General features: G+C 35.3%; 1 protein-coding gene across 25 annotated transcripts in view; it reads right to left on the reverse strand.

Annotated features, from left to right (window-relative positions):
• Positions 1-332: 332 nt before the first annotated feature.
• The window catches only part of GTPBP10 (GTP binding protein 10), a 52211-nt gene continuing 39795 nt past the window's right edge, over positions 333-12748 (reverse strand). For 8 of the 25 annotated variants that reach the window (XM_078342897.1, XM_078342885.1, XM_078342899.1 and 5 more), the window contains 3 exons: positions 11354-11563; positions 9506-9698; positions 333-974 (listed from right to left, as the gene is read on the reverse strand). In XM_078342897.1, coding sequence (XP_078199023.1) covers positions 926-974; positions 9506-9698; positions 11354-11563 — 452 coding nt within the window. In that variant the 3' untranslated portion in view covers positions 333-925. Of the gene's footprint in view, positions 975-8192; positions 9699-9891; positions 11564-12748 lie in introns of those variants that run through there. The other 17 variants (XM_078342906.1, XM_078342894.1, XM_078342909.1 and 14 more) reach the window with 5 other exon arrangements.

The raw sequence follows: 12748 nt of genomic DNA on the forward strand, positions 1-12748 counted from the left end.
AAGACAACCCTATTCCTAGACTTACTGTTCAAGCTGGGGTCTAAAATGCCTGCCTCTGGAATAGCAAAGATGGAACAGAAAACTCAAAAACCCTGTTGGAGTTCAGTAGTTAGTTAATTGCAATATAATTCTCGAAAGTACTTTAGATAAGAATTTAGATCTGCAATGAACAATCCTGGCTTTTCTGTTTTTCTCATTAGAGATTCTTCAAGGAGAAAAGTCAACTCTTAAATTCACTGCAATATTCACCACCGAAATTCTACAGAGATTCCCATTTGGTCACTGTGTTAGTTTTCTACTACTGCTGTGACAAAGTATCACAAACTCAAAGGTATAAAACACAATAAATTTATTATCTTACAATTCTGGAAGTCAAAAGTCTGACACAGATCTCACCACTTAAATCAGGATGTCAGCAGGGCTCTTTTTTTTTCTTTCTTTCTTTACTGATGTTTAATAGAGGTACATGATCATATAATACATTCACATAATATGTAAGATCTAATCAGTGTACTTGGGATATTCATCACTTTAAATATTTGTGTATTCTTTATCCTAAAACCATTTGAATTCTCTTCTAGCTATTTTGATATATACAGCACATAACTGTAAACTACAGTCACCATACTGATCTATCTAACATTAGTTCTCAGTTCTTCTATCAAACCATATATTTGTTCCTATCAATCAATTTCTTTTCAAATCCCTACTCCACCGTACCCTTCCCAATCTCAGATGACCACCAGCCTACTCCCTATTTTCACGAGATTCAATTTTTTATGTCCCACATAAGGGGATTCCCCTGACTGGTGCCTTTATTGTTAAGTGTTCTCCTCACCCTCACCTCACCTCCAGCTTCTTAATGAAGTAGGCCTTCATTTTCGTAACTTAAAAGGATATGGATCATTCCATAGATGTCTGTCTTCTAGCAATGCCTCTCACATTTCCTGTACATATAGGTCTCCAGCTTCAAGCTAGGAATAAATTAATTACTGAGTTGCAAATCTATGCTAAGCATATAAAACAATGACAGGGAAAAATTTATTTTAAATCTCATATTCAATCAAGTTAGTGTATTTCAAAGGTGCAATTCTTTTCTTCATTTATTAGTGAAAGAAGGTAGGAATTAATTTTCCCCCAAATCAGGAAATGAAAAATGTCTTTGAAAATAACAGTCACATATATAAAGAGGAAGGACAAGACAGGTTCCACGCACTTTCACGAGTGTCATCAAATAGTGGATCTTCAAGGGTAGAGAGAAAAGGCAACTTTCAAAAAGTAGTACATTATTAAATGAAGGATTTACTATACTCCTTCCTAAGAGCACCAGAATGAGAAGATGTTTTCTAAATGAAAGCTAAGAAGTGGAAGGTGAAACTAATCTGTCCTCCTCTACTTAAGGGCTGTACATTGGTTAATTAAAATAAACAAGACGAAAAATCAAACCCTACCCATACTCCCCCTCCCAAAAAAGAGGGAGAAAATCCCACTAAAATGTTCCAGATTACTCTCCAGCGTACAATCAGGGAGCAGTTTTAACAACTCAGATTAGTCTGTTACAGAGTCAACAGAGCATGCCTTGCTTTTAAACAATAAAATTAAATTAAAAACAAATTTTGGAATGATAAAAACTAATACTGATCACTTTTCTGACAATACACAATTACTCAAAATTAACTAGTATGGGGAGAGGGAAGGTGGGGATACCTACGGGCCTTGTCTCACATGAGTACATGTACACACATGCAGGGCATTTGTCATTATTGCAGAAATGAATTTTGATTTTTAATCTCTAGTTTGATAAACACTGCTTTTGGTATGAAGCCAATACCAGCTGGGCAGAAAAGGCTCTGGAAAGATGTTCATAGCAGCACACACTTGCAGCTCCTTTTCAGTTCTGAAGGCTCTAGAGCAGCCAATATTGCTTCATAAAATACATTCTTTTGGCCTAATTTTCAGTTTCACTCCAATGTTTCTTCATTGATTTTCTGTCTGGATGATCTGTTCATTACTCAGTGTGGGACATTCCAGTCCCCTACCATTATTGTATTCTTGTCTATCTCTCCCTTTAGATCTATTAATGTTTGCTTTATATATTTAGGACCTCCAGTGTTGGGTGCATAGATATTTGTAATGTTATATCCTCTTGCTGAATTTGCTTCTTTATCATTATATAGTGACCTTCTATGCCTTTTTTCAGTCTTTGATTTGTAGTCAATTTTATCTGATTCAAGTATAGCTACTACTCCTGTTCTTTTTTGGTTTCCAGCTGCATGGAATATCTTTTTCCACCCCATCACTTTTACCATATGTGTCCTTACAGGTGAAGTGGTAGGATATAGTTGGGCTTTGTTTCATATCTATTCAGCTACTCCATGCCTTTTCATTGGAAAATTCAATCTATTTGCATTCAGAGTAATTACTGGTAAGTACTGCCATTTGGTTGCTTGTTTTCTGGATATTTTGTAACTCCTTTCTTTCTTCCTGTCTTCCATTATGATTAAATAATTTTCTCTCATACTGTTTTAATTAGGTGCTTTTCATTTTTAATGAATCTACTATGGGTTTTTGTGATTACCATGAGGCTTACAAAAAATATTAAAGAGAGACAACTTAGATCACAAAAATAGTAAAACAACAAAAAAAAAAGGATTTTATTTCTCCTTCACTTATGAAATCACAAGGGGTGAAGTTGAGGCAGCAGTTAATAGCCTACCAACCAAAAAAAGCCCAGGTCCAGATGAGTTCACAGCCAAATCTACCAGACAAACAAAGAGGAACTGGTACCACTCCTGAAACTATTCCAAATAATCCAAAAAGAGGGAAACCTTCCCAAATCATTCTATGAGACCAACATCATCCTGATACCAAAACCCAGTGGAGACTCAAGAAAAAAACAAAACTTCAGGCCAATATCCATGATGAACATAGATGCAAAAATCTTCAATAAAATACTGGCAAACTGATTGCAAAAGCACATCAAAAACCTTATCCATCACGATCAAGCAGGCTTCATCCCGGGGATGCAAGGCTGATTCAGCGTACGCAAGACTACAAACGTAATCCACCACATAAACAGAACCAAAGACAAAAACCACATGATTATCTCAATTGATGCAGAGGAGGCCTTTGACAAAATTCAACAGCCCTTTATGCTAAAAACTCTCAACAAACTAGGTATTGATGAAACATATCTCAAAATAATAAAAGCTATTTATGAAAAATCCACAGCCAATATCATACTGAATGGGCAAAAACTGGAAGCATTCACTTTGAAATCTGGCACTAGACAAGGATGCCCTCTCTCACCACTCCTATTCAATATAGTATTGGAAGTTATAGCCAGAGCAATGAGGCAAGAAAAAGAAATAAAGGATATTCAAATAGGAAAGGAGGAAGTCAAATTGTCTCGAGCTGCAGACGATATGATTATATATTTAGAAGACTATCGTCTTAGCCCAAAATCTCCTGAAACTGATAAGCAACTTCAGCAAAGTCTCAGGATACAAAATCAATGTGCAAAAACCACAAGCATTCCTATACACCAATAATAGACTTAAAAAGAGCCAAATCAAGAACGAACTGCCATTAACAATTGCTACAAAGAGAATAAAATACCTAGGAATACAACTAACAAAGGATGTAAAGGACCTCTTCAAGGAGAACTACAAACCACTGCTCAATGAAATAAGAGAGGACACAAACAGATGGAAAAACATTCCATACTCATGGTTAGGAAGAATCAATATTGTGAAAATGGCCATACTGCCCAAAGTAATTTATATATTCCACACTATCCCCATCAAGCTACCTATGACCCTTTTCACAGAACTGGAAAAAACCACCTTAAACTTCATATGGAACCAAGAGCGCCCGCATAGCCAAGACAATTCTAAGGAAAAAGAACAAAGCTGGAGGCATCACACTACCTGACTTCAAACTACACTACAAGGCTACAGTAATCAAAACAGCATGGTACTGGTACCAGTACCAAAACAGAGATGTTGACCAATGGAACAGAACAGAGGCCTCGGAAGCAACGCCGCACATCTAAACCATCTGATCTTTGACAAACCTGATAAAATCAAGCAATGGGGAAAGGATTCCCTGTTTAATAGATGGTGTTGGGAAAACTGGCTAGCCATGTGCAGAAAGTAGAAACTGGACCCCTTCCTGACACCTTACACTAAAAGTAACTCCAGATGGATTAAAGACCTAAACATAAGACCTAACACCATAAAAACCCTAGAAGAAAACCTAGGTAAAACCATTTAGGACATAAGCATAGGCAAGGACTTCATCACTAAAACACCAAAAGCATTGGCAAGAAAAGCCAAAATAGACAAACAAATCTAATTCAACTGCAGAGCTTCCATAAAGCAAAAGAAACAATCATTAGAGTGAACCAGCAACCAACAGAATGGGGAAAATGTTTACAATCTACCCATCTGACAAAGGGCTGATATTCAGAGTCTACAATGAACTAAAACAGATTTACAAAAACAAACAAACAAACCCATTCAAAAGTGGGCAAAGGCTATGAACAGACACTTTACAAAAGAAGACATATATCAGGCCAACAAACATATGAAAAAATGCTCATCATCACTGGTCATTAGAAGAATGCAAATCAAAACTACATTGAGATACCACCTCACGCCAGTTAGAATGGCGATCATTAAAAAATCTGGAGACAGCAGATGCTGGAGAGGATGTGGAGAAATAGGAACATGGTTACACTGCTGGTGGGAGTGTAAATTAGTTCAACCACACTGTAATTAATTGAACTAATTAGTTACCACACTGTGGAAGACAGTGTGGTAATTCCTCAAGGACCTATAAATAGAAATTCCATTTGACCCAGTAATCCCATTACTGGGTATATATCCAAAGGATTATAAATCATTCTATTATAAAGACACATGCACACATATGTTCCCTGTGGCACTGTTTACAATAGCAAAGACCTGGAACCAACCCAAATGGCCATCAATGATAGACTGGATAAGGAAACTGTGGCACATACACACCATGGAATACTATGCAGCCATAAAAAACAATGAGTTTGTGTCCTTTGTAGGGACATGGATGAATCTGGAAACCATCATTCTCAGCAAACTGACACAAGAACAGAATATCAAACACCGCATATTCTCACTCATAGGCAGGTGCTGAACAATGAGAACATATGGACACAGGAAGGCCCCAAATCACCAGAAGCTAGGTGAGAAGCATGAAACGGATTCTCTTTTATTGTCCTCAGATGCAATCAGCCCTGCCAACACCTTGATCTTGGAGTTCCAGGCTCAAGAACTGTGAGGTAATAGATTTCTGTTGTTTAAGCCACCCAGTGTATTATACTTTGTTACAGCAGCCCTAGTGAAGTAATAAAGGAAGAGAAGAAGGTTCTAAGTAAATTAAACAGTGAGATGTCATTTACAAACTGTTAGAAATTTGTAGTGCACCATCAAATTTGATAGCACATTTGCTTCTAATATTCTTGAATAAAGCTACTTAGTGAAGACAGGGAAGGAAGGAGAGAGAGAAGAGGATTTACAAAAGATTGGCCAACAAATAGGGTAACAAAAGGCTTTTGCCTGTAGCTACAATATTAAGGTGTTTTAAATTTTTGTCTCTTACCATGCCTACCACTCCCTCCTATCATCATCACTTTTTTTTTTTTTTTCAGTTTTAAATAACTCAATAAACTCAACTTTTGTGTTGAGTATTTGATGAGGTATTACAAACTTGGATTTACTGTAGTCCTCCCTTCCCCCCATCCTCAGTTCCAGTTACTTACACTCAACTGTAGTCCAAAAATATTAAATGGAATAGTTTAGAAATATACACTATTCTAAATAACATGAGGAAATCTCATTCCATCTTGCCAGATGAATCATCTCTTCATCCAGTGCATCCATACTGTATATGCTACCCTCCCATTCGCCATGGATAGATATCATCTGCTCCTGACATCATGATCCAGGATCACCCAAAACAAAAGATTTTCCTGATGCATTGTCAGAAGGTGAGCAGTAGCCTAACCCTAGGTATGTCACAATGCCTATGTCATTTGCTTCACATCATCTTATCATGTAGGCATTCTATCTCACATAATCAGGAGTACAGTACAGTAAGATATTTCGAGAGGGAGACCACATTAATGCAGCTTTTGGTATAATATATTGCTATAATTGGTCCAATTTAATATTTTTAATCTCTTACTGTGCCTAATTAAAAAATTAAACTTTATCATAGGTGTGGTATAGAAAAAACATATAAAGCATTGGTATTATCCAAGGTTTTAGGCATCCCTTCACCCCATCCTCAGTTTCAGTTACTTACAGTCAACTGAGGTCCAAAAATATAAATGGAAAAATTCAGCAATACATGCTATACACTAACATAAGGAGATCATGGGGGAGTTTTCTGGTTCATGTTTTCATAGGAAAGGAAGGTCATGTGTGCTCATTTTATTGTTCTTACAATTTCTCTTGACCCCAGATTAGTACCACTACCTGGAAAGATTTGTTTTTGAAACAGATGTTCAATTTTTATCTAGTCCTCTTATTTCCCCATTATAATTCACTTGACTAGGGGCTTTTATTTGTCATTTAATCATGTTTCAAATCCATCCAGTCATAAGCTTTTACTCAATGTCTGCCGTTGATTTAAAAGATTCTCAATCTCCCTCAATTTGTAGCACACAAAACTGAAGGTATATTTTAGCTTATAATCGTGTCTTTTGTCTTGAGAAAATTATACCACAGTCTTCTTAAAGCCTTTTATATAGAAATAATACCAACAATAATGTTTGATAACCAATTTAAAAAATGAAAGTACTGATCAGAAGATATTGGCAATTTCAGAAAAATATACTGGAATATAGGCCATAAACAAAGGAAGCTTTTGTCCTTTGCTTTCAACTTTCAATGCACTCAGAATTTACAAAATAAATAGGAAAAGACTATCTTGCCATATATTGCTCACAAATTAGTTATAACATAAGCTACGTGTCCTGTTCTTTAAATTCCAAGTATTTCAAAGGACAAGACTTGAATAACAGCTATGCTTCACATAGCTTGGTATCTTATCTGGACATCCCAAAGAATTTCTATTATAAGCACATCAATAATATATGCAAAAGTGATTACTTTCTCTGATATCTTCCAGGTACCCAACAACTATTAAGAACATTTTTTAAAAATTCTAACAAATTGCCTAAAATTTGTGGTTGATGATGGTCAGAAATGGTAGTTGAAATTGCCCCTGGCTTTTTCATGCTTACAACGGCCAACTGAGGCAATAACCACACCTGATACTTCAGATATCCACAGAGACATACAACTTCCCAGCATCCATATTTTTCTTTCTTCCCTCTCTCCCTTTCTCATTTCTACTACCTTTTTTTTGCTTTCTTTTTCAGCTGGCTACTGACATCCACTCAGAACTAAAGCTATTTCCCTAATACTTTTCCCTACTTGCCAAGCTCCAAGTAGAAAACAGAAAACTAGCTGGGCATGAATGGCTCATGCCAATAATCCCAGCAATTTCAGAGGCTGAAGTAGGAGCATTGCATGAGGCCAGGAGTTCAAGATCACTCTGGGCAACAAAGTGAGACCCTGTCTCTACAAAATAATCTTAAAAAATTAGCCAGGTATGGAGGCACACCTATAGTCCCAGCTACTTGGAAGAAGGAGGCAGGAGGATAACTTGAGCCCAGGAGATTGAGGCTACAGAGAACTATAATCATGCCACTGTACTCCAGAGAGATACCCTGTCTCTAAAAAGAATAAAAAATCAAACTAAACATAAAATAGATGTGAAATATCTCTTTAAGAAAAAAAGATATTTTTCACTACTTAACTTTGCAATTAAAATTATGTATGTTATCTGCCAACATTTTTTGTCCACTGTTTATCTCAGTAATTCCTGAGTTATAAACTTTGATAAGGAATAGACTTTTTTTTATAAATGTCTTTTAAAAAATTACCAAATACTTTAGGCTCCCAAGAGTTCAAAAAACAACTCATGTATTCACCACCCAACTTAAAAAAATGACATGGCTTGCAGGCAATACAGTGTAGTGTTTAAATAAGTTAACATATGTGATACTCAGTACAGTACCCAGCATATGGTAACATTACCACTTTAGATATGATTACTAACACAGACCTTGTACTCAAACAAGATTTCTGGATTTGTTTCACTTTTTATTCTTTACCAAGAGACAGATTTAAACCAAATTTGAGATACTGTTAAGGATTTAAAGATAGGCATTAAATTCAATTCACTATTTGGTCTTTAAACAAAATGCTGTCATATTTTTACAATAAAATATCTTTTGTGTAGGTTTACAAGTTACGTTATTGCTAATTTTCATTTTTAAGCTACAGTTTCAAAGTGTACTTATTCTGTTGCTTTGGAACATTATTTTTAATATACCTTAATACACTGCAAATTTCTAGATGGGATTTGTGAAACTGGGTTTTCAATCTGAATTTTGCAAACACTGTGAAATTGCTTGGAAAATATTTTAAGTGTTTATGTACATTTTTTGGCAAGAAAAGTCTGTAGCTTTCATTAACTACTGAAAGGAATCTCTAATCTCCATCTTTGAGAAGCAAATAACACTGAGATGAAAGAAAATACATAACTTTACAAGAAAACTAATTGGATAAAACCTGAAATATCCTTAACCTAATTTTTCCCATTAAAAAAGATGACTTTTTTCCTGATTATGTAACTAATACATGTTTACCATTTTTAAAAAAGTTCATCTTGCTATGACATACAATAATATGAATATATAACACAAAAAGCACAATATAATAGGTATTCTGGAAATTTTCAGTACGCAGATCCAACTTCATAGTACAATATCCTTAATATTATATGAACTTGCATTTCATAATGATAAATAAATCTGATAAAGAAAGCTCTGCAGAACTATTGGGACTTTGTAAGAATTTGCTATACATTGAATTTAATATTCTAGTTATTCAGTAATAAAGCATTTCAAAAAGCATATATTTTGAAAATTACATTTTAAAAGGTAAAAATAAAAAGTCTCACTTAATGACAAACTAAAATGCATCTGAGATAATGTTAAAAGACTTACTTCAAAATAAGTCTTTATGTTTTCAAATTTTGTATAAGATAAAAAAGGAATCTAATTTTCTCGGTCAGAATAAAGATCAAAGGTCAAAAGAGGTACATAGAGTATACCTGCAGTAACCAGAAAATACTAATTAATTGAACATTTTAGTGAGTCATGTAATAAAATGCTTTGGTTAGTCCTGGAGTGGCACCCTGGGCATTACTGACAGAGCAAATAATCCTGAACACACATCTACTACCCTTTGCCACAGCACTAAGCAAGATCATGGTGCCAGTATTTCCGACATTCACCTGATGAAACTGTCCTTACACTGCTACTTGTTTACATTTAGAAAATAACAGAGCTTAAAAAAAATAGCACTGAAGTTACAAATGTAAAACATACCGAATACAAAGCCTGGTCACTGTCATCAGCACAAATTCCAAATGCTTTTCCTCATTTTTATTCTTTTGTTGTGAAGAAATGAGTCCATTCCAATCCCCTGCAGTTTCTGTTATCAAATGTGAGATATACAAGGGCAGAAGGTCCTGTCTGTTCTCTTCAACATTGGTACATACAGCACCCTGCACAGTGTCTGCTACAGGAGAGACACTCAATAAATTCATGAGCAATGAAGAAAAAAGAAATACAAAATAAGCATTTGGGGACTGAAATGGGAGGTAGGAGAAACAGGCAACAAAACAAATATAAGTAAAATAATACTGGAAAACATTATCAAATCAGAAAAAAATTTAAGCTGAGAACAATACATAAACTATGAATAGTCTATCTGCTGGTGTCTGTTATAACTTTATTATCATTAAATGTGTTAAAATTTAGGGTTTTAAGGTATCCACAAAAGAGAACCATTATATATTTAGTGCAACCAGGTACAAGATAGGCTCAAAAACAAACAAAACTGAATTGCTCATTCTAATAATAATCTAAAGAACACTTCTATATAAATTTTTTAAATGATCTCAATAGGGACATCCTACATAAAGGAATATCAGAGAATATTATAGGTGGACTGGCCATAAACTTGTAAAACATAATTTTTAGCTCTTACTTTGTTTTTCTTTTTTTTGAGATGGAGTCTAGTTCTGTTACCCAGGCGGGAGTGCAGTGGGGCAATCTCAGACTCACTGTATTCTCATCCTCCTGCGTTCAAGCAATTCTCCTGCCTCAGCCTCCAGAGTAGCTGGGACTACAACAGGCATGCACCACAACACCCAGCCAATTTTTCATATTTTTAGTAGAGACGGGGTTTCACCATGCTGGCCAGGCTGGTCTTGAACTCCTGATCTCAAGTGATCTGCCCTCCTTGGCCTCCCAAAGTGCTAGGATTACAGGCATGATCCTCCATGCCTGGCCATTAGTTACTTTTTTTTACTGTTGACATACTTAGCTACCAAACAAGGTACGGTTCTTGAACAAAAACACATATCAGAAGGTAATAATACTAAAAAAAGATCTGTGAAAAAGCTTTCAAAAAAAAAAGTTAAAATTTTAAAAATCACATAGAAAAAATATGGATTTATGTATAACATGTTTTGAAATATCTATACATTGTGGAATGGTGCAATATAGCTATTAACATGGGCATTACCTTATATGCTTTTTTGGAAAAACCACTGGTCAAGAGATTGAGACCACCCTGGTCAACATGGTGAAACCCCATCTCCACTAAATATACAAAAATTAGCTGGGCATGGTGGCGTGTGCCTGTAGTCCCAGCTACTCAGGAGGCTGAGGCAGGAGAATTGCTTGAACCCAGCGGGCAGAGGTTGTGGTGGGCCAAGATTGCACCATTGCACTCCAGCCTGGGTAACAAGAGCGAAAGTCCATCTCAAAAAAAAAAAATTTTTTTACTCAGAAATACACCTAATAGTCAACAAGCTGTACAACAGATCTCTTGAAATCAGTTGCCTTGTCTAACAAATTTTATATACTTTGACCAACATCTCCTCAACCTTCCACTCCACAACCAGCCCTTGATAACCACCATTCTATTCTCTGCTTCTATGAATTCAACTTTTTAAGATTCCATATACAAGTGAGATTATGCAGTATTTGCCTTTCTAAGCCTGGCTTATTTTACTGAACATGTCCTCCAGGTTTATCCATGTCACAGACGAAAGGATTTCCTTGTTTTTAAGCATTAAATAGCATTCCATCAATATCATTTTTAATATATTTAAATTATATTCACTTTGGAACTAGTAACAGCATGCTTTGCTGATGGTGGCTCACTTGAAGATACTTTATCAGAAATCCACAAATTAAGCAACTGTTTCTTATGATATGCATCATTTTCCTGGTTGGCCTGTTCATCCAGTGACTTTCTTATACAGTTCTTTAATTCTTCAATTCCTTCTCCAGTAACTGCAGATATGGGGATGATATGTTGAAACTCTACAGTCCTCTCTGGAATCATGTTTTTTCCAAATAAATGCAGAAAATCTAAAAGAAGGAACACAAAGCTAAGCTGATTTCCATTGTTTTTAAAAGTAAGTTAAAACTGTGTTAATGGTTTGATTTGTGACGCAGAGAACCAAAAACTTAGCATTTTTTCATGTCTTTTTGTCCCTTTTCTCTCAAACTCTCAGAGCTTTTAGATTTTACTATTGATTATGGTAAGGTGCTTGGCACATAATATACTTGTTAGATGAATATATTTTAAACCAAACTAAGTATTAGTAGAAGATGAATCACAAAAATGTCTTAAGGAAGTAATAAATTTTGTTTGAGGGGGTTAAATACGGCAAGGAAGCACTGATTCTCTGAAAGATACTTTCTGTAAAAATAATAACATCATTTATAATTTGAGACATTCTACTTGGCCTCAGTATGCTAGAGACCTTTAACTTCCCAAAAGTATAGGTTTATCATATGATCCTAGGATCCATACTAAAACTGAAGAGGGATTATAGAGCATTCAAGGGAAGATAATTTCACATGAGTCGGCTAACAACTGTTATATAATTTTTACCTCTTTCCTGTCACTGTGGCATACTGATTGGCTGGAGAGATGGCAGCGGCCAATTGGATGGGTTAACTGATATGAACTAGGTAATAACACTAAAAAAAAGATCTGTGAAAAAGCTTTCAAAATAAAAAATTTAAATATAATTTTAAAAAATGACATAAAAAACTATGGCTTTATCATATGTAACATGTTTTAAAATATCTATACATTGTTGAATGGCTCAATATAGCTTATTAACATGTGCATTACCTTACAGTCTGGACTGAAACAGCCTGGAAAAGACAACATGGAGCTTGCTTTCTGAGATTCAAAGCCCCCAACAAAGTCCAGAGAGGCTAACTCAGGATTATCACTAAAGGGCCTATATTTTATTCCATGATAGGTCAGAATAGCTACAGACTCCTGAGTCACCCTCACTTTTGGTACTTACTTTGAAAATTCCTTCTCTGCAAGATCAACTAGCAAACAGAATTAATGACCTTATAAAGCATATGATATTAGGAATAAAGACTATTTAGTATCAGGGAATATTTATATCCCATGAGTCATTTATTAACTCCAGGACAGCTCCATCATGTAAACTATACAAGGGAAAGATTTTTGAGAGGAAAGGACCTCTGGTGCTGTTTGATAGTCTTAGTATACTATAATATGCTGTC

The sequence above is a fragment of the Callithrix jacchus genome, chromosome 11 (assembly GCF_049354715.1).
Source record: "Callithrix jacchus isolate 240 chromosome 11, calJac240_pri, whole genome shotgun sequence".
NCBI lineage: Eukaryota > Metazoa > Chordata > Mammalia > Primates > Cebidae > Callithrix > Callithrix jacchus.